Here is a 22,029-nt window from a genome sequence, read left to right on the forward strand (position 1 = left end):
ATATATATATTATTTTTACAAATGAAATTTAAAGAAAAATGTGTATGAACTTTTTGATTGTTGAAAATATAATTCTGTTAATTTTTCTTTCTGTTTCAAACATCTAAGTTACATGATTTATAATTAAAAATTTGCTGAAAAAGAATACAGACAAACCACTCAAATATGAGGAAGAGCATCATGCTCTTCTCTCTATAGTTTGCTCTTTATGCTAATTATACAATAATAATGCTGATAAATTCCACCAAGCTAGTTTACCAGATAAACAGTAGGAAAGCATAGAGGCTTTGAGTCCAGCAAGAAGGTAGGTAAAAACCAGATTGAGGGATAAAACAACTGTCACAAAATTGTGTGTAAGGGGCCGTTCAAAAAGTACGTACACAAAAATGGCGAAATTTTAAACCCCTCCCCCCCTTCGTACATTACCGTACATAAGGTCTTACTCCCCCCCCTTAGAGTACGTACATTTTATTAGTCTACCCCCCTTTTTCATAAAAATTAAAATAATTATGTTTTAAATAAAATTAAATATTTACTTAAGGAGGGTGTAGGATAAAGTCAAATTTAAATTCGGTGTATGTTTATAAAGTACGTACTTTGTATAATACCTCCCCCCCTCCCCATCGTACAAAACCGTACATAATAGCAAATCCCCTCCCCCCCTTCGGGATGTACGTACTTTTTGAACGGCCCCTAAACTGTCCTTATAAAAGGCAGTGTTTTTTGTTAATTTATTTCAATTAAAAAAAAAATATTATTTTTCTTTTTAGATTATTCTGATCGACAATCTTTGAGTATGCGTGAAGCAAAGTATGTTCCTTTATTTTATTGTAAATAGATTATTACTTTATGTTACTTTTTGTATATTTTTTCTTATTATTTAATTTTTTAATATTTTAGTAAAGGGAGATCTAAGTTAGGGCAGAAGCCTTTAGATGTTGGTAAAGAAAAATCTGGTGAGTATTAATTACTTTTTAAAACCTAATGTTATCAGTGATTCGACTAGACTTAGGAAATTATGAGTCCTTAGCACTCAGGACTTCCCAATTTCTGCATCATTTTTTCACTAAAAGTAGGTCTCTATTTAAAGTAATACAAATCTCTAAAATAAATGGATAAATTTAAAAGTAAAAGGAGAAATTTATAGAAAAGGATATTTCATGGTGATTTATTACAAGACAGATAAAGGACCATGGTCCTCACATTGTTATTTTTATTTCTTATCCAGGTCTTTAAATTAATGATGGCTAAAATTTAACTCAGACCACTACAAAATAAATTATCAGTGGACCAGCAATCAATATAAAGGTATGCTGGTTTTTGTCACAATATACCATATTTCATCATAATTTTGATCATTAGTCATTCTCTGTAAAAAAAAAATATTTTTATTTAAATTAACTTTATTGTATTGACTTAAGAAAATGAAGAATTGGGTTATGTAAATGGTCCTATAAACCAGGGCTTCTTAAACTGTGGGTCGCGACCCCCAGGGAGGTCGCGAGACTACTGAAAGGGGGTCGCAAAGATCTGATACTTTTCAATCATTATAAATAAAATTTTAAAATTAGTATACACACTACGTACAAATATAAATTCAAATAAAAATCATACAAAATACTATTGTAGTTTTATTATAACTATTTTTTGAAAAAAGTGGCAATGCAAAACTGTTATGTAGGGCCTATAAATGAAAATATGGAAGTAGCATTTAAAATAATAAATACAACGCGCTCCTCGATTTTCAACTGAACGTTCGGCATTGATGTCTGGCCGCCGGCGTCAGTGTTTGCAAGATAACTTAGTGATTATAAGTACCCAGACGCCGCGTCGCCTTACAGCTTACACATACAATACGGAAGCATAATCAAGCTAGGCTAGGCGAATCGGCAGATTATTTTTATAAAAGAATAATAAAAAAACTTAAATGGAAGCTTCTTTTTCGGCGTCTTTGTGATACGGTGCCTTTTGTGCGCTGCACACTTTGAACACGCCATGCGTTGGGGTTGATCTGATCGTAATTTGTTGTCATTGCACTGGTAAAGATTCGAGTGTAGTTATTTTTCTGTTTGTACTTCAGTTTGGACTCAGGTTTGTCTTCGTAGTGACATGTGTGTATTTACTGTGTAATTTTCAATTGGTGTTTTTAATTATTACGTTAAAGTTCAACTACATTTTGTTTAATTATTTATTATTATTTGACCATCATGGATAAATGGCTAATTAAAATTCCAACTAATAAGTCTGCCACGCCGTCACAACCAAGTTGCAGTGCTTCAAATCCGACTTCTAGCAAAACCAAAAAAAGAAAATATGACGAATCATATTTGCAGTATGGCTTCACATGCTCTTCTCACAACAATGAAGAACAACCAGTGTGCTTAATTTGCAAAGAAGTTTTGGCTGCAGAAAGCATGAAACCGTCAAAACTGCAACGACATTTGAATACTAAACATGCAACGTTATCAAAAAAGCCAATAGAATATTTTGAGCGTCTTTTGCAAACATCAAATAAAGAAAAGAACACTTTGGAGAAGTATGTTACTTTGAATGATAAATATCTATTGGCATCGTATGAAGTTTCGTATTTGATAGCAAAAACGAAAAAGCCTTTTACTATTGGAGAGCAACTTTTACTACCTGCAGCTATAAGAATGTCTGAAATTGTTCATGGAAAACAGTATGCTGCTGAAATTAGTAAAATTCCATTATCAAATGACACTGTGTCCAAAAGAATTTCAGACATTAGCAATGATCAATTTCAACAGCTTCTTATGAGGCTTAAAGACAGCTCAAAGTTTGCAATACAACTGGACGAGTCGACAGACATTTCAAAAATGGCACAGTTGTTACTTTTTGTAAGATATATTTATGAGGGAAGCATTCATGAAGATATACTGTTTTGTCGTCCTCTGGAAGGTCATACTCGTGGAAAAGATATATATAAAAAAGTAAATGAGTTTTTTGAAAAAGAAGGATTAAATTGGAAAAATTGTGTTGGTGTGTGCACGGACGGTGCTGCAGCAATGACCGGACAAGATCTTGGTTTTACAGCATTTGTTAAAGCTGGAAATGATCATATTACATTTACACATTGTATGATTCACCGAGAGGCACTTGTTGTTAAAAAAATTGCACCAGAATTAAACACTGTGTTTTTTGATGCAGTCAAAATCATTAACTTTATTAAAAGTCGAGCACTTAATAGTCGATTGTTTAAAAATTTGTGCATTGATATGGATTCGGATTATACAAGTTTATTGCTACATGCTGAAGTTAGGTGGCTATCAAGAGGTCGAAGTTTGAAACGATTATTAACTTTAAAAGATGAAGTTCTTATATTTCTAACAGAGCAAAATTCTAATTTGGCCGATTATTTTCAAGATAATTTATGGCTTCTCAAGCTATGCTATTTGGCAGATATTTTTGATAAAATCAATGATATGAATTTATCAATGCAGGGAGTCTGCGTTAATATGTTTATGTTAAAAAATAAACTTGAGGCCTTTGTTAAAAAAATTCTTATATGGAAGAACAGAGTGGAAAGTGGATCGCTCGAAATGTTTCCATTTACTGACGAGTATATAATTAGTAACAATATTTCAAAAAAAGATACTCCTATAACAAAAATTATAGTTAATCATTTGAAGGATATGGAAGTTTACATGCATAGGTATTTTCCCAATGATATCGATACACAACAATGGATTTGCAATCTATTTTCAATTGAAATGGAAGAAATTAATTTTTTAAACTTAAAAGCACAAGAAGAATTTGCCGAATTAACAAGTGATACTACCTTGCGACTTAGATTTTCTCAAGTGCCTGTGCATGAATTTTGGATAGAAATAAAATCAGAATATCCCCTACTATCGGAAACGGCAATGAACAAATTACTGCCATTTTGTACAACATATTTATGTGAATCAGCCTTTTCCACATTAACTTACATAAAATCAAAATACCGTTCAACTTTAATAAACGTTGAAAATTTATTACGATCTGCACTAACTCAAATTGAGCCTAGATTTAATTATTTGTGTAAAAATAAACAATCACATCCGTCACATTAATATTGTTTGATGTTAATAATATATTTTTATTAAAAAAATTGTTACAAAAGTTTATTTTTTTCTATTGAATATATAGATATAGTTTTATGTTTTCTTATAAAAAAATTGTTACAAAAGTTTATTTTTTCTATTGAGTAAATATATATATAGTTTTATGTCATTCTATTTATTGTGTTTTATTACGACCGATATCCCGTCAACGTTTCCAATTATATATATGTGAAATGAATGGGTACATATTCTTTAATCCTTATTTTATTTACATTGTAAAATAGTGCGATATTACATCTACATCTACGGTTAATATATATTTCATTATATGGAGGAGGGGGTCGTTTAAAATTTCCTAAGCTTGAAGGGGGTCGCTATATAAAAAAGTTTAAGAAGCCCTGCTATAAACTACTGATTAAATTTTTCAAGCAGTTTTTTAGAGGTATTTTGAAGGGGAAGAAATATTCATGAATGTATTATTCATTATACTTTTTGAAATATTCATTATACTTTTTCTGACAAATTCAGAAAAATAAATTTTACAGATTTTTTTCAAAATTTCTTTATTTAATCAAAGTTTATGCTTGTAACAATGTAAGTTTTTCACTAAGCTGATCATTAAGTTACACATTTATGAAAAATTATTTCATTATGCCATATTTTTCATTAAAGCAAAACTTGCAATAAAGTTGTTCGATTTTGCATACATTTATGTATCTATATTAATTGTGCCTATATTTTATTTTATTCCAGTGTCTTTGAATAAATTAGAAAAGAAAGCAAGGTAAGCAAAGTACTTAATTATATTTCAAAAGTTTTTAAACTGGTTTTTATTTAAAAATATTGTTTGCTTTTATTTAAAAGAAGATAACAATACAAAATTTTAAAAATGTACTGAAACTCCTAAAATTTAGAAAGATATGGCATTTTTTTTTTTTTTTAAACCTTGAAAAACCTACTTTTTTCTTATGTTATAGTACAGCAAACAATAAATTTTCTTAACAATTTCTGATTTGGTTATTATATACAGTGTGCAAAACATTAACGGACCATCCTGAATACCTTTAGATCTAATGATCTTCACTTTCTAGAACTCGATTTTAATGCTTTGAGACAGTGACCTCAAATAAGCTAATAAATTAGTAGTTGATGATATTTAGAAAATCAGACGCAAAAATATATTTTTCTCTGAATATACCTGCGCTCTTTTCTATGGATTTGGATCAGAAGAGAGTCCAAAGTTTAAATTGGCTTAGAAAGTTCTTGAGATACGACGAAATATGTAAAAAAAAAAAAAAAAATGACATTAAGGGACCGAAACTTTGAACCACTGTTCTGGCCAAACTAATGGAACCATATTTCCTAAATTGCAAATGCCCCCTATATTTTGGTGTTCTGAAATCGTAAAAAAAGAGTATTTTTATTCACAGAGAGAGTATGTTTTTGTGTCTGGTTTTGTAACTTAAAATATTGTCTCCACTAATTAATTAGCGTATTCGAAGTCACATCTTGGATTATTAAGATTGAGTTCTAGAAGGTGAAGATCCAATCATTAGATTAAAAGTTAGTCAAGGTGGTCCATTTTTTTTCTCACTGTGCATGTATATAATTGTCTTAATAAACTACCAATTATAAATTATTAAAGGTTTACTAAAGAATTCTAGGGCTAGATACTTTGCAGCCCTATTTTTTCCTTATATAATCAGAATTTTTAGAATATAATGCATGAAAAAATTTTTAATTTATAAAATTGATTACTGAATATGTATAAGGAAATAAAACCTATTAATATAAACAATTTTTCTTGTAAATTTCATGTTTATTTTATTTGTACTAGCACATTGGAAAAATACCTTATCATATTTTTACCAATAATCTTGCCAATTATTTTTTATAATTTTTTTTAGTGATTTAAGATACACTTTTCATTTAAATTTTAATTAGTTGAAATAAAATGAAAATACTATGACACCAAAATTCTGGGTTTTTAACCAAGAGGTTTTTGACATAACTTTTTTGACGTCATGCCAAAAACTTGCCAACATCACAACTTGCAACAAAAACTTGCCAACTATGAAAGGAAATAAGTAATTAGTTGTAAACTTTAAATGACCTAAAAGCTGTTTCTTATATTCATTCAAAGGTCTTGACTCTTATTTGCAAAGGTCTTGACTCTTATTTGAATTTTTATCTTATTTGCTTATAATTTTAACATAGTGTATTTTAATGGTATAGTTTCCATTTTCACTGTTGATTAATTAAATTATAAATTTATGCTTTCATCAAAACTTGAAATAAAACCTAAAGCATAAAATTAAATTAGAAGCAAATTTGTGTAAAACTGATGCACAAATTTATTGTGACTGTGATTATGAAAACCATTGTTTTGAGATAACAGTATTTAAAATTTTAATATTCTATCTAATTCAAGATTGTTTCAATGCCAAAAACTTATGTTTCGAATTATTTTGAATTTTAGCTTTATACTTTTAAAAAGATGTTCTAATGTATTAAAATTATAAAATAGTGCTGTCTTCCAATAAATTTTTTATTTTAATGAGTAAAAGTTTTTCTTTCTCTTTTTTTTTTCCAGTATGTTACGAGCCAAGCTTGGGTTTAAGCCTAAAGATACAGTTGCACAAAAAGGTTTGTTGTATTTTTAATTTTATTCTGAGTATTGTTTCATTATAATTTGTATTATGACACTATTTACTTTCAGTTAATAGTATTTTTATTGTTGTAAGTGTTGTATTAATTTCAAAATGATTTTGTCTAAAACTGTTATTTGTTTCTGAGAAATATATTAAATAACTTTTTTTTTATTGGAAATTTTTAATCAATTTGTCTTGAGTGTGTTGTTTTATATACTCAAGGCAAATTCATATTTTTATTTTTGTATTCATAATTTTAATTTTGTTCTTCATTTGTTATTACAGCTTATGATGAAGAGGATGTGCTTGAAGCTAAGTGAGTATTCCATATTTTTAATTATAAGTAAATGTTTTTTTTTTCTTTTTTTGAATAATTAGAAAACTTTGCTGCAATTGAATTCTTATTAATCTTTTAACTACTATGGTATTCGTTTAATGAAGTAAAGCTTTTCAAATAATTTTGCCTTTCATTTTACAACCCATAGAAAGTGAGTTCAAAGTTAATGTAATGTTTAGCTTCTTACTTTTTAAATGATGGCTTGTTCACTTAAGATATTTGTTTTGATATATTGGTTACTTAGTTGACTTAACCGTGGAATCGTCCATTTAGGAAATGTCATCAAAATTCCTTCAAGAATTTGAACTTCCACTATTCATGAAGTAGGCAATAAATAGATAAGACCGAAATATTGAATTTGATGTCGGAATGAACCTTATATTAATTTTATGATTAAACTATAAAAAAGGTTTTTTTTTATAATTTAAAGCATGTATGAACAGATATAATTTATTTTATTTTATACAAAATTGGCAAAATATATTGTTTATATTCAATGAATCTAATGTCCAAAAATTTACAAGAAAATGTGAATTGCTTAATTCAGACTTAGCTCAGGAATGAGATATTGTCCCCAAAAATATGAGACCACTATTTATAAAAATAAAGTATAAATCTAGTGAAAAAAAATTAATCTTAGTGCCATTATCGATTGTATTTCATAATAATATACTCATTGTAACAAATAATAACATACTTTTGTCTTTCAGTAAACTCCGAGCTAAATTAGGTCTTATTAAATCCGAAGAAGCCAATCATTCTTCTGGTATGTTTTATTAATTTTTTTGTTGACATTTTCCCACTGTATATTATACATGTTTGATCAAAAATTTTTAAAAAAATTATTTAAAATAGAAATTTTATTTGTTGTTTTTTATTTATGGTTACAAGTAATAAAATATTTTTTTTATTTATTTTTAGCATCTCTTGATCCTGATATCATTGAAGCTAAGTATGTAGTATATCAATTAGTTTTTTTTTTTTTTTTTTNAAGTTTTTTTTTTTTTTTTTTTTTTAATTTTGCATTAATATGCTTGTTATTGTTATTCTGATTTTTACTTTTTTATAGCCGCTTGAGAGCTCAACTAGGCCTAAAACCTTTAGATACTTCTGAGGATATTCCAGGTAAGAATTGTTTAAAGATTCCTTTACTTTTGTAAATTTTAGAGAATTTTTTCACCTATAAGCCTTTTTTCTATTTAATATCATGGAAGTGACTAATTTATTATGTGGAGAAGGAAGGTCATAATACTGCCTTCTATATGTAGGATTGCTTTTTTTTTTTTTTTTTTTTTTTTTTTTTTTTTTTTTTTTNTTTTTTTTTTTTTTTTTTTTTAATTGTAAACTAGGTCAAACCTTTTTCTCATTATCTATGGAATTACAAAATGTCAAAAATTGTAGCAAGCTATTTGTGATAATTATTTTTTTGATTGTAAGTATTTATTTTTAATTATTAATAAGGAACCTACTTAACCTTATTAATAAAGAACCTACTTATTGACACAATAATATGATTTGCTCTCATTAATAGCTTTAAAGGGACCATGTAAAATTGTCTTTAAGTAGGGTGTTCTTAAACAGAATTCTTTTAAAAGTAATTAATAAGAAACTTTGCTCTTTTGAAAGGAAAAATCCTACTTATTGAATGCTGTAGTCAATAGCAATAGTTAAATCTGTTTAGTAAGTTAGTGGAGACTTATGTATCATTTCATTTTCAATGTCGCTTTCTTCATTTTCATTAACGCGGTTTTCGGTAATTACATATATATCTTAAATTAGTTGTTAAAATTTCTTCAATGTAGTTAAAGAACTCTTTTAACCAAACCCCTTCCATATTTTTTTCCAACCCTATTGCAACCAAACATCTTTTATCTCACTAAGTTGAAAGAAATTTCTTATTTGCTAAAAAATTTCGCCTTTCAGCATCCATTAAATAGAGATTTTTTTATTATGAGCAAGCCAGTATTACAACCTATCATCTTCAGTAAGGACTATCATTAAGAAGAATGCTGTTAAAAAGAGGCTCAACTGTGTATTCTAATTAAAACTGTTAAGACTTTTTTATGTTATATTTTTGCATATAGAAATATGTAATAACATATAATGACTGTGATTGTAAAAGTGAACTGGATTTTACAAAAGGCTATGAAACATATACATAACCTCTCTGTGCCTCACGTCCTTTTATTAGGACATTTCTTTTTCACAAAAAAGAAAAAAAGTCGTACCTGATATGTTTCATTACTAGTATTTATTTTGCAAAAACAAAGTAATTCTATCAACCTTATTATGTCAATGATATAAATATTTATTTTTAAATAAAAAGTCGAAGCATAGCCCTTTTTAAAAATTAAAGTGGTAACTAACAGAACGAAACATCCACTTGGTGTAAACAAGTATAAACTACCACTTTTTCCCTATTGGTGTTTTTCATATATGGACCATTTTATAGGGTTGGGGCATAGACAAGTTAATTTAATGATTTATGTTCAATTTAAATGTTAGACTAATTTATCTATAAACGTTTTTTTTTTTCTTTTATAGAGCGGAGCGAACCCCAGCTATCATTGAGCATATCTGACACTAAGTAAGTTGCATCTCAATTTTCATACTTCATATTTTTGTTGTACATATCAAAGAGTTTGGTTTTATTCAACATTTACTGTTGAAGATGCCAACAAAAAAATAAAAGTGAAAAACAAAACAAGAAAGACCATGATAGCCTCAAGATATGGTGGCCGTAACCCGAAGGTTTATTTATTAATAGGTGACAAATGTCTATCCCATGTGTTGTCATTCAAAATATTTGAAAATGTTTATTGGATATTGAGACAACTTTTAATCTGAATCTCAGCTTTTTACTAATTTTTCACCCCACACAATTTATTATTTGGAAAGAAACAGAATTTGCTTACATTTACTTTTTGCCTTGTAAACATAAGAAACACTTAAGAAATCAAACGTCCTGACTTTTGGTTAAAAATCAATTTTACTCAAATGTCAAGCTGTAACATGATATACTATTGTAAATTAATCTTTTATTAAGGCACTAGTAGTGGTTCTTAATTTAGTTGTAAATTTTTTTGTTATTTCTTCTAATTCTTGTTTCCCAATGTTTTATCTTCCAAAAATCAACGCTTAAGCAGGTAAAGTTTCTTCTGGTAAAATTGATACTTTCTGCCATATAATTTTTAACATTATTTCTTCTAATAAACTTATAGATCTAATCTTACCTACCCTCAAAAGTAAGTTATTGGTGAATGAACATACTGTATATCCCAAAGTATTAGTAAACTTTTCAAAGCCCTAAAATTTTATGAAAATCAGGATATTGACTTATACACCCGTAATAAAGTCAGACGATTGATTTGATTATGAAATATCGATTTCTTTTAATAAACTTATAGATCTAATCTTACCTACCCTGAAACGTAAGTTATTGATGAATTAACATACTGTATATCCCAAAGTATTGATTAACTTTTCAAAGCCTGCTTTTTTAAATCAATTTTTTGTTAAATATTTAGCTTAATTTTTAAACTTAGATTAAAAGCTTTTGTGTTATTATTATTATTATAATTATTATTATTTTTTTTGTAGCAAGCTGCGAGCAAAGTTAGGATTAAAGCCACTTGAAGTTGGTAATGATATTCCTGGTAAGTTCTAATTAATTTGTTCATTTATTAAGTTCAATAGGTCGAATTATTTGTTATTTATTCTTTTTATTTTATTTCCAAAATTATTTATTACATAATCGTTTTTTTTGTAGGCCTTGAAGACGGCGATAAAGAAATTTCGAAGCCTGCTGCTGAAATTTTTGTCAAAACTGAAAATATCAGTGAAAAGAAAAAATCTGAAGCACTGCGTGAAAAATTAAAAGTCACAAAAGAGAAAAGGAAAATTGAGAGTAAATTAAGGTAACATTACCCACTTTTTCTTAGTCTCAAGTTTAAAATTTTGCACACGTCTAGGAAAAGTTCAATATTCTGTGAGCAATGAGCCTGGCCTTATATTTTCCTAACTTTCTAAAAAATATGAGTACAAAACATTTTTTTTCTCTTTTTTTTTTTTTTAGAAAACTACTTTTTTTTATAACAAAGCTTCTAATAGTGTAGCTAATGATGGCCAGGACTAATAATAAGAAAAGTTCATAAACAAACATTGTATAAATCATAAACATTATGTTCAGGATTAATAATAAGAAGAAAACTTCAATGGTATTTCTTTTTACTGAAAAATATTGTTAAGGATTTAAAATAAGTAATCTAAATTTTGAGAAGTGAAAGAAAAATTGTCTTAAAGTTCCTAGTATTGATTTTTTTTCTGTATAGAATGGCCAATTCGATTTCATTTCATTAATTTATTTTCTATCAACAATTGGTTGAAAAGAATCTCACATAATACATTGATACTATGTAGCATAATATAGGATGCAGAATTACAAATGTAAATTTTGTTTTTTTTTTCCCACACAAAGCATGAAAAATATTAATTTTATAGCTTAATTGGTAAGTCATAACACTGTATTGGTACACCAATATAAGGGCTCTCATTTCTCTCAATGCATAGGAATTCCAGCACATGATGACGAAGACAATGTTTGTTTTCTTGTTTCAATGATATTCTGCAAACTAAATTAGTGATGACTTAAAGTTAATTTTTAATTAATTAGCTCTAATTATAAAATTCTTAATTTTCAGGAATACAAAAGGAATTGCTGATACAGATTCAGAAGATGAATCTGCTGCTTCATGGGTTATAAAACACCAGAAATTATTGCAAGAGAAAAAGGCTGCAGAAAAAAGGGTATGATTTTAGATATTTTCAGTTTTAAAACTTAATGAAAAACTTTAATAAATTCATAGACCCTGAAAGAGATAATTTGAATTTAGCTGAAATACTAAAAAATGACGAATTTCTTCCTTTTTTCCTCACCTTTTTGCTGACAGAATTTTTTTTGTACCTTAAATCCTGTTGAACTAACTGTCCATGATAGTAAATTTTAAAAATTTTATGCTTACATGCTGTTTAGAAGCTAATTTGCCTTATTTTATGCTTAAATAATCTTGCCCTTTTTTGTAAACTGATGGCTAAGGTTTGCAGTAAGTCTGTTAAATTGAAATAATTCTATTAATCAAAGACAAATTTTGTTAGAAATAAATAAGAAAAATTTATCATCAGTACATAAACAATATTCTTAAACTGTTTTAAATGACTTGAAAACTTTTTAGGCTAAACTTTTAGAAGAAATGGATAAAGAATTTGGAGTTGGTGCTCTTGTAGAAGAAGAATTCGATAAGAAGGAGGTATGTTCGATTAATTTAAGAATATGTTTTCTAGTATTTTATCTGTTGCCTTATTGATTTTGTTATTGAGAATTGTTTTAACTGACGTTTGATTGACCATTTCTTAACCTTTTTATGTTGGATTTTTGTCAAAATATAGTTCATGCCTATTAACAAGCCTCAAAAACTGATTATAGCTATTTTACCTGTCAAATTTCAAAAACTGTTAGATAATTGGCAAATTACACGGTGCCTGAATTACTTAAGGAAATAAATATATAATTTAAATAATTACTTTCTTGATATTTTATAACAGTACATTGAAATTACTTCATTGAATTTCATTATTACATTGAATTTCACTTTTATGTAAACAGGGGTGATTGTGCTCTGGAAAAATTCCGGATTTTTCGCTAACCGCGATCCGTAAGTTTCCGGAAATCAAAAGTTCAGAAGTTTCCGGAAATCATCGATCACATTTATATATAAAAATTCTTGTATATTTTATTTAAAAATATTAGAACTGGAATTTATACTTAGCATCTCTTTCATTTGTAAATATTTTTTGTGGTAGAATAATAAATGTGATTAGAGATAAAAGTAAACTTACACATAATTATTCATATAAATTATGCTACATATAATTCATTTAGAATATCATGTTTTGAAAATTTCAATGATTTAAATTTATAAAGAAATTAATTTTTTGAATGATTTTACTCAAGAAATTTTCAGGATTTTTGAGTTGGGCCCACAAATTATCCCTGTGAAAACTATTAACTGATTTTTTTAACTTTAAAAATAAACTCTTTTAGGTGTACTCAGCACAAAATTTGAAAGGTCTCACTATAGGTCATTCTATAACCTCATTTCAAGAAGGTCGTGATGTAATCCTCACATTGAAAGATAAAGGTAGTATTGAGATTCATTTCTCATCATGCATAATCTTTAATATGTTCTGAAAAATTTAATAAATTGTGACCTGTGTTGTTAAATATTTTTTTTTTATTAAAAAGTTGTTTTTTGAATTAGTGCCTACTTTAATAACACCACAAATACCAGTATTTTGTATTTTTACTTGGTTAAAAAAATATTTATGTAACTATATTTTAATAACATCACAGAATCGGAGATAAGTTGGCTGTTCTACTTCACAATCAAAATAATTTAATTTTTGAAGTTCATGAATTGTATTTGTGCTTAAGCAAAAAAATAAATATAATAAGATTTTTTTATGTAACTTTATTTTAATAACATCAGAGATAATTTGGCTGTCTCAAAACCAGTATTGTTTATCAAATTCAAAGCTGCTATTATAGGAAAAAGAGTAGGAAGATTAAAAACTAAAAAATTTGCCAATAAGTTCTTTCATTGAGCCGTAATGGCTCAGGGGATAGAGCGTTCGCCTTCCAATGAGGTGAACCGGGTTCAAATCCCAGCAATGGCTGGTCAATACGAATTACGTATATGGCTTGCACTGACCACAGTGCTCATGTTAATTATCCGGAGTGGTAGACGGATTGTGGACTGGAGTCCCCTTGCCATCAGGCTAACCATGGGAGACTTTCGTCCCGTTCATGTAACGCAAATGCAGGTTAGTTCCATCAAAAAGTCCTCCACAAAAGCAAATTTCTCCCAATACTTGATCAAGAAGTTCCCCTGTCTTCTGGATTAGGTTCAAAATTACAAGGTTATGGTGTTGAACGCTAGTAGTCGTAAACCCTTTAACCCAAAAATTGGGTCGGTTGTTCAACAACGGTTATAAATAAAAATAATTTAAGTTCTTCCAGGGGCGTGGTGGCTATCGGGATAGAGAGCTCGCCCCACAATGAGGTGACCCAAGTTCGAATTCCTCACCCGGTTCGCACCGACCACAGCTGACGTAAAATATTTTCAGTGGTAGGCGGAACTTTGGTTAGAATCTTCTTGCTGTCAGGCTAACCGTGGATGGTCTTCCTCTCCATATAACGCAAATGCAGGTTACTTGTATCAAAAAGTGCTCCACGATGGCAAGTTTCTCCCTATACTTGATCCAGGAGTTCCCTTGTCTTCTGGATTAGATTCAAAATTACAAGGTTATGGAGTTGAACATTGGTAGTCATAAACTCAAATTTTGCCTGTTCAACAATGATTATAAATTGAAATAAAACAAGTTCTTCGTTTGGTACTCCGCTCTCACCCACCACAGTGCTGACGTAAAATAAACTCAGGGTTAGGCGGATATTAGTTTAGAGTCCCCTTGCCATTGGACTAACTGTGGGAGGTTTTCTTTTCCATGTTACATGAATGCTGGTTAGTTCCTTAAAAAAGTCTTCCAAGAAGGCAAATTTCTCCCAATACTTGATCCAGGAGCTCCTTTGTCTTCTGGATTGATTTCAAAATTACAAGGCTACAGAGTTGAACATTAATAGTCGTAAACTCAAAATTGGGTCTGCTGTTCAACGATGGTTATAAAATAAAAAGAGCAAGCTCTTGCCATTAGATTTTGCAATGTTTTATTACGGCTATATTTTATTTTATTAACTTTTATCAATAGCTTTGTAATAGCTTTTTTTTTAAATATGCTTTTGAAATCTTTTTTAATTATTTTATATTTATAATTCTTAATTAATTTTAGGAGTTCTTGAAGAAGAAGATGATGTATTGGAAAATGTAAACATTATAGACAGTGAAAAATATGCTAAAAATGTGGAAAATAAGAAGAAAAAGCCAGACTATAGACCTTATGAAGAACCTGAATTTGATGAATTTGGAATAGTATGTTCTTCCCTTCTTTCTAAAGAAAACTTAATACATTAGGACTTTAAAATATTATCAATTTAATTAAAATCAGGACAGAAACTTTTATTTCATACCAAATTTGCATTTAATCAATATTAATGTTATTGTAATGATTTTTTCCTAGCTAAAGAAGAAAAATCTTTTATCTAAGTATGATGAAGAGATTGAAGGGGAAAAGAAGAAGAGCTTTAAAATAGGTGAATATATGGCAGAAAGCCCTTACTATTCTTAATCAAAATTAATTTTTAATTATGAACTAACCACAAACTGTTTTTCTTTTCAGGAACTATGAATAATAGTTCTTTTGTCAGTAAAGAACAAGAGCTTGAACTCATTAGAATGAAGCTGAAGCAGCAAAATGAAGTAACTTTTTTTTGTTCTTATTTTAGATTTAAAAAAAATACATTTTGAACATTAGTCATGTTATGATTTTTTCACATAGTCTTATGTTATTCTACGTGAAATTAATTTGTAAATAAATAATTTTCGGAAGTTTATAATAATTACGAACTATTTGAATTTTTTAATCAAAATCCGTTAAACCTATATCAATGACTTAAATTCAGGTTTTGTGAACTTCTTGCATGACAATCTCTTTGTTAATTCATGTTTTACCACTCATATAGTAAAACTTTTATCATTTAAATAAAGGTTTAAGTGGGGTCCATCCTTCTGTGAAGGGAAAGATACTTCTCACCAACTTACTGTATTGATTGTTGCACAGGAAAATGTGATAATTAAATTTTAAATTCAAAGCATTTTTTTAAAACTTTTATGATCAGGGTTATGATTATATATTCAGACTTTTTATACAATTAAATACATTGAATATCCTGGTCTGGGCAAGGTTGACTCAGCTTTTAATCCCTTCTGTGGGTCCATAAAATGAGTTCCAAGCGTGTTTGGGGAGCTAAACACTATGGGGTTCCACGTTCGAGTGACCACCCATCAGGATCTGCTCCTACAACCCAGAGCCCAAGGTCAAGAAAACTGAGATGGGCATAGTAGGCTTTGGCACTCTGTGGGCTGTCGCGCCACTGAGTTTAGTTTTAAATACATTGAACTTTGTTTTATTGATTAGAAAAATTAATAAAGTATTTGTTTATGCATTTTAGTACCATGGAAAACATTACAGAACAGTTATATACATTAGCCTGATCTAATTCCTTCCATACAAATTTAACGAAAGTAAATTAGTTGATTACATACACACTTTTTAATTTTGTGTTAAGTAATATATTTTCCCTTTAGAGTATGTTTAGATATTAATTTTTATTTTTTTTAATAGATGTCTCTTGAAATGCCAGATATGAAAATTGCCAATGAATATTATACTCCTGAAGACATGGTATGTATTTTTGAGCAAATTTATTTTAACTTTTATATCTGCCCTGTGAATGCCTAATTGATGAAATGTTAACACAGGTGGGCATTGGGAATAAAATTTAATTTTTTTTTTAAAACTTTTGTTATTTTTTGTGAAATAATACTATTTCAGCTATTTTGTCTGTAGTGGTGACATAACAATGTTCTCCCTAAGTGTTTTTAGAAGGGAGGCTTGCCCTATCTGCCCTTTGATCCCTGTAAATGTGCCCTTTTTGGAAAAATAAGCCGCCATGCCTTAAAAACACTGCTTTTTTACTCATATTCCATTTTAAAAAACTAAGAAACTGTTTAATAAATACACACTGATAAAATTATCTGTATTTAATTCTGATAACTATTTCAAATATTTAATATGTTAGGATAATTCTCTGCTGGTTTAATTTTTATAAGTTTCTCTTTTTTGAATGAATTTAAGTGATTTTAAATTCTAAAATTATTTTTTATAAATACCTCTTTTTTAAAAAAAAAATACACCTTTTAATGTTTATTTTGTTCATAATTTTCAGTTTGAATTAAGCTTTTAAATGATTAATGATTAAGCTTTTAAATGATTTGTCAAAAAGAAATTTATGCTAAGGGTTCGTCTTTTAGCATCCCTTTAATTATTTTTTATAAACTATGAATTTTTCTCTGGTTTTGATAATGTGTAAGAACTACATTTCAAAATATATATATAAAATAATATAAGATAATTTAAAAATTGTTGAGGTTCACATTCAGTTATTACATAATATTATGCAATTTGATAAATATTTACATTGTTAAGTGAATGCCCTTTCAACACTCAAAGTACCCTTTTCTGTGAGGAACCGCCCTGACCTTTATTCCTAAGGAGAACTCTGGACATAGTAAGGTTCAACTAATAAAGTATTTGTTAATTAAGAAATGTTCATATATATTGTTCATTGAAAATTACAATATTTTACACATAAGTACAAATTTACCACTTAACAAAACAGATACGCAAACATATAGGGGAGAAGAAAAATTCTAATTTTTTCATTTTATTTCATGTTAGTGGCTTTTCTGCTACTTAATCAACCCTTCATAGTTCTCATCTTCTACATCATTAAGACCTTGACTGACTTCTTTAACTTCTCATTGATTAATATTTCCAGCTATTTTTCTTTTTATTCTTTGTTTTGGACTGGCTAAGACATCTCTGTTCATTTTTTGATAATGTTATTGTACTCATGTTATAAATAGTGTTTTTGTAACACATAAATATTTGTTCTGAAAATTTTGTTTTTCAATAATATTACAGTGTCGCAGAAATTATTTAATCCCAATAGCTATGTGTGCAGAAATCATTTGGTTTTATTCTGCTCTGCTTCTGTATGGAGCTGATACTACTGTCTGCTTTATGAACTTGTTCATTTTTATTTACTACCTAGTTTTACTACTTACAGAAAAATAATCTTTCCGAATTTAAAATTTTTGACGTATTTTTTTTTTCCTTCTTTTTTCTTTTCTTTTTCAAATAGATACAAATTCAATGATGTATATAATTAAAATTTATAAAAGATAAAGATATTAACTTGCTAATTATGGTTAATTATTTGAACTGAGATACTCGAAATGCTGCAAATTTTAATCATCATTATCGTGAAGTTTGATTATCTTGCTTCACTAACTCACTTCTGTGCAGTGTCTTCAAAAATTTACAATTCTATTCTGATTTTTATATTGATAAAACTTTATAAATTAAATAAAATTCTATCTCTTAGTGTCACCTATTGTTAAGCTAAGGTTTAGTATTTAATCCTTTTTACTGTAACATTTCTATGTTATATTTTAAAACACGTCATTTGGGATCATCTGAGCAGCCATTTTTGAATCATGATTGCTTGAAGCCCTATAACTTAATTTATAATTGACCAAACTTTATCAAATTAGACCTCCAAATTAATTTACTTAAAGACTAAGGCTTTTGGATACATTTTAATATTACTGCAGGAAATTGTTTCTGTGTTATTACAAAATAAATAGCTTTAACAAAATTTATATTTTAGATTAATATCTGTGTAAAGTATTCTTTTCTTATAAAGATATTGCAGCTCTAAAATTCCTTATCTAAAGGCTGTAACATTACAATCTCGATCTTTATGTAACCCTACTGAAATGTCATATTATAACCTTATACTTGAATGTAATTTAGAAGACTACTCCTATAATATGATTTATAATATTAAAATGTTTTCTCTTTTAAGTAAAGGTTAATATGAAATAAATTATATTGCAATAATTTAAGGATTTAGCACACATTTGAATTTTATTAAATTTTAAAAGTGAACTTTTTAGGGTTTCAAAGATACTTTAATTTTTCCTTACTCTTAAGGTACCTACATGATACAATTTCACTTTGGTGTAGACATTAATCGAAAGCCAATGACACTACTGCTCATTATATTCAATATGCTTTTTTTCCATCTTTATTAAAACGCAGTACTTAAATTTAATACTTAACTGCTGTTTGTAAGATTCCGTCTTTCATTCCAATGCTCTTTCGTGTTTGTTGTCCCAAAATAAAGTTTTTAGGGCTAATTGTATTGCATGTGATCTCTTCCTGAACTGCAAAATATACACCAGACAAATATATAATTTAACCATGCTACACTCTTGACAACAATATTATTAAACTCTGAGGAATCATTTGGCCAGATGCATTTGGGGAATTTGAAAATAACACAAGAAAACCTGGATTTCTCAAGGAAATTTGCTGGGGAAGTTTTCTTGAACCATCAGCATTTAGCTCTTATGTTTGTCATATTCATTGAAATAAATATGACATTACAAATAATTTTATTTCTAGTGTATCACTATATTATTTGGCGCTTTTATGTCACAAATTATTTGGTTGAAAGCTTACGCAAGAACACTTTAGTTTATTTTCTTGTAATAAGTGTTATCTTAATTAATTAATAATTTCATATTTCTTAACATCTTAAAACATTTTTAAAACAAATTCCTATCTATCAATCTAAAGCCTTTAATAAAATTAATAATGTAATTGAAATTTTAGGCATAAAATAATTAACAATTTTAGTTTGAAAAATCAACACTATTGGTTTAGCATTTTTTCTGCATATATACATAAATTTCAATAATAAAAATATACATAAATAGTATATACAAATATATTTGTGTTAATTTAAGTTATAAAAATTTTCAAAACTTTTTGAACATTTTTATTTTCAAACTTTACTTTAGAAAATCTGGGAAATTAGTTATGACTAGGGTTGCAAGTTTGTCGCGGCGCGAATTTTCGCGACCGTTTCCGCGAATTTTCAAGTTTTTTTCAAAAATTCGCGAATTTTTTTAAAATTGCACGATTTGAACGAAAGTTATTCAATTTGCGCGATTTAAATGAAAATTATTCACAATTTGAAGTTATTTTTTTCTGTTTTATCTTATCAATAAAAATATATTTGTAGTTATTATTTTTCTGAAGTTTAAAAATTGATTATATTTTTTCAAAGCATTCACAAAAGTATCTAGCAAAATGACATTAGAATTGGGTTAGGCTCTATACAAGCTCCTCGCTTTTGTATTGAAATTGAATACCATGAACAAACTGAAAGATAAGATTTTCTACATTCTAATTCTTCATAAATCTATCAATTCTTATCTCCCCCTCCATTGACCAGAGGGACAGTCCTCTCACTGTATGAGCCCCCATCTTATAGCACTCACCATGTAAAGGGGGGGGGGCAACCACAAGACTTTTGTAGTTAACAAATTATTTGGGGTATTGAATTTCATTGCTGGAATTAGTAGGACTGAAAAGTTGATTGAAGACTGATGGTCACAAAAAGGTTGGTCTTTTTGTTGACTGATTGACACCAATGCCTCCCTTTCCTAACAGTCAACTAGAATATAAAAGATAAAGGAAAACAAAAGAAGAAGTAAAATTGACTCTTTCACAGGAAATTCCTAGTAGTAAGAAGGTACATATATTTACAGTGATTATTTCAATAGGTACAGAAAGGCATGTGGAAATGCTTGTCGAAGATGGAGCGCTATCCAAAACTGTCTAAAGTGGCAATTCGATGTTTGTCAGTACCAACTAATAGCGTGGATGCTGAACGATCTTTTTCAAAATACAAAAATGTATTGAGTGATGAAAGGAGAAACATTAGCGAGAATAACCTAACCATGTATAATATTTTGTTCCAAAATTCTGTACATTTAAGTAACGGCATCAATATTGCTTAAAAATAAAATTTGTAACTTTTTTGTTTTTTATTATTTTTAAATTGATTTTCGGTGTAAATATCAGTGCATATGTTATCCGCGAAAATTTCGCGAATTTTTAAAACTTTTGCGCGAATCACTCGCGAATTTATGTCTTTTTTTTCCCGCGACAAACTTGCAACCCTAGTTATGACTAGAGTAAGACCACTCTTAAAGCCAAAATCATCTGTCAGAGATGGTGCAGTGCAATTAGAATAATATTGGCTCAAAATTTCAAACAAACAAAGCAAAAAATTTGTAAGTTTCATACATGGGCATCTCAGATATTTAATTTTTGAGGGAAACTAAACAAAAATGCACTGTTACATTAGTTCTCAAAATGTTTTCTATCTCAATTTCGTCCATTTGCTAAGTTATCTGCAAAATAATTTTTTTTTGCTTGTTTTTAAAGCTAAATTTAAATCAATGATTATTCATGAAATTCCAATTTATTTGAAAATATGAGGGAGGACTTTTTTTAAATTTCTTATTATTGAGGCGGAGACATACCCACCGTTTCTCTCACCAGTGAAGCCCATGGCTTAATGGAAGTTTCAATTTGTGTATTAAAATAAATATGCTGTTCTGTAAATGCTGAATAGTTTTAAACCTGTTAAGTTGGGCATTGTATCTCTGATCAACTGTACATCTGAATACTTTTGTCAGTTGTGCATATTTGAGCTTAAAATGCTTGAACTGTCAGGTTATAAATTACTATAATTGTCAATAAATTACTATATTTTTAAGTAGAAAGTAATAGTAAATTTTTTAAAGCACACTGTTGTGTGCTTAAAATGTGATTTCTTTTACCGTTTTGCTTTGATGATACAACAGGTGATTCCTGACCCTTCAGGTGCAGTTCAGAAAGCCAAAGAAGAAGAAGAAAATCCGCAGAAATATACTGAAGGCAGACGATTTGTTAGGAAATACTATGGAGGAGGCTGAAAGAGACTTTGGATCTCGGTGAGAATAATAAAATTATATAATGTTCCATAGTCATAATCATTTATTTTTCTGTTGTTTATAATGCACCACTTCATAAACAAGAACTTTATTTAGCAAATTCTTGATCATTACAAATAGTAATTTTTATATACAGTATATATTCACAGTTTTGAAAAATGTGTTTGATTCCTTGTTGAGCTGAGTTTAGAATTTCAGACAGGAACTTAATTAAATTGTAAATTTTGGCCTTGATTAGATGAATTTATCTGTACTGAAAACTTTATTCAAAATATCAGAGTTCAAAATCGAGAAATTCTGGGCTTACTTCATGAAACAGCTCGAATAAG

At 28.4% G+C, this 22,029-nt stretch overlaps 1 protein-coding gene across 1 annotated transcript in view; it reads left to right on the top strand.

Moving 5' to 3' along the window:
- Positions 1-22,029, top strand: part of LOC107452658 (U4/U6.U5 tri-snRNP-associated protein 1) — a 39,547-nt gene that overhangs the window by 3,960 nt on the left and 13,558 nt on the right. The window contains exons 2-20 of the mRNA XM_016069204.4: positions 771-810; positions 901-956; positions 4,818-4,848; positions 6,658-6,710; positions 7,001-7,031; positions 7,763-7,818; positions 7,974-8,004; positions 8,122-8,177; positions 9,597-9,639; positions 10,653-10,708; positions 10,822-10,969; positions 11,753-11,858; positions 12,284-12,358; positions 13,153-13,249; positions 14,955-15,094; positions 15,243-15,315; positions 15,402-15,481; positions 16,407-16,466; positions 21,591-21,700. Coding sequence (XP_015924690.1) covers positions 771-810; positions 901-956; positions 4,818-4,848; positions 6,658-6,710; positions 7,001-7,031; positions 7,763-7,818; positions 7,974-8,004; positions 8,122-8,177; positions 9,597-9,639; positions 10,653-10,708; positions 10,822-10,969; positions 11,753-11,858; positions 12,284-12,358; positions 13,153-13,249; positions 14,955-15,094; positions 15,243-15,315; positions 15,402-15,481; positions 16,407-16,466; positions 21,591-21,700 — 1,342 coding nt within the window. The remainder of the gene's footprint in view (positions 1-770; positions 811-900; positions 957-4,817; positions 4,849-6,657; positions 6,711-7,000; positions 7,032-7,762; positions 7,819-7,973; positions 8,005-8,121; positions 8,178-9,596; positions 9,640-10,652; positions 10,709-10,821; positions 10,970-11,752; positions 11,859-12,283; positions 12,359-13,152; positions 13,250-14,954; positions 15,095-15,242; positions 15,316-15,401; positions 15,482-16,406; positions 16,467-21,590; positions 21,701-22,029) is intronic.

Source organism: Parasteatoda tepidariorum, chromosome 1, assembly GCF_043381705.1.
Source record: "Parasteatoda tepidariorum isolate YZ-2023 chromosome 1, CAS_Ptep_4.0, whole genome shotgun sequence".
NCBI lineage: Eukaryota > Metazoa > Arthropoda > Arachnida > Araneae > Theridiidae > Parasteatoda > Parasteatoda tepidariorum.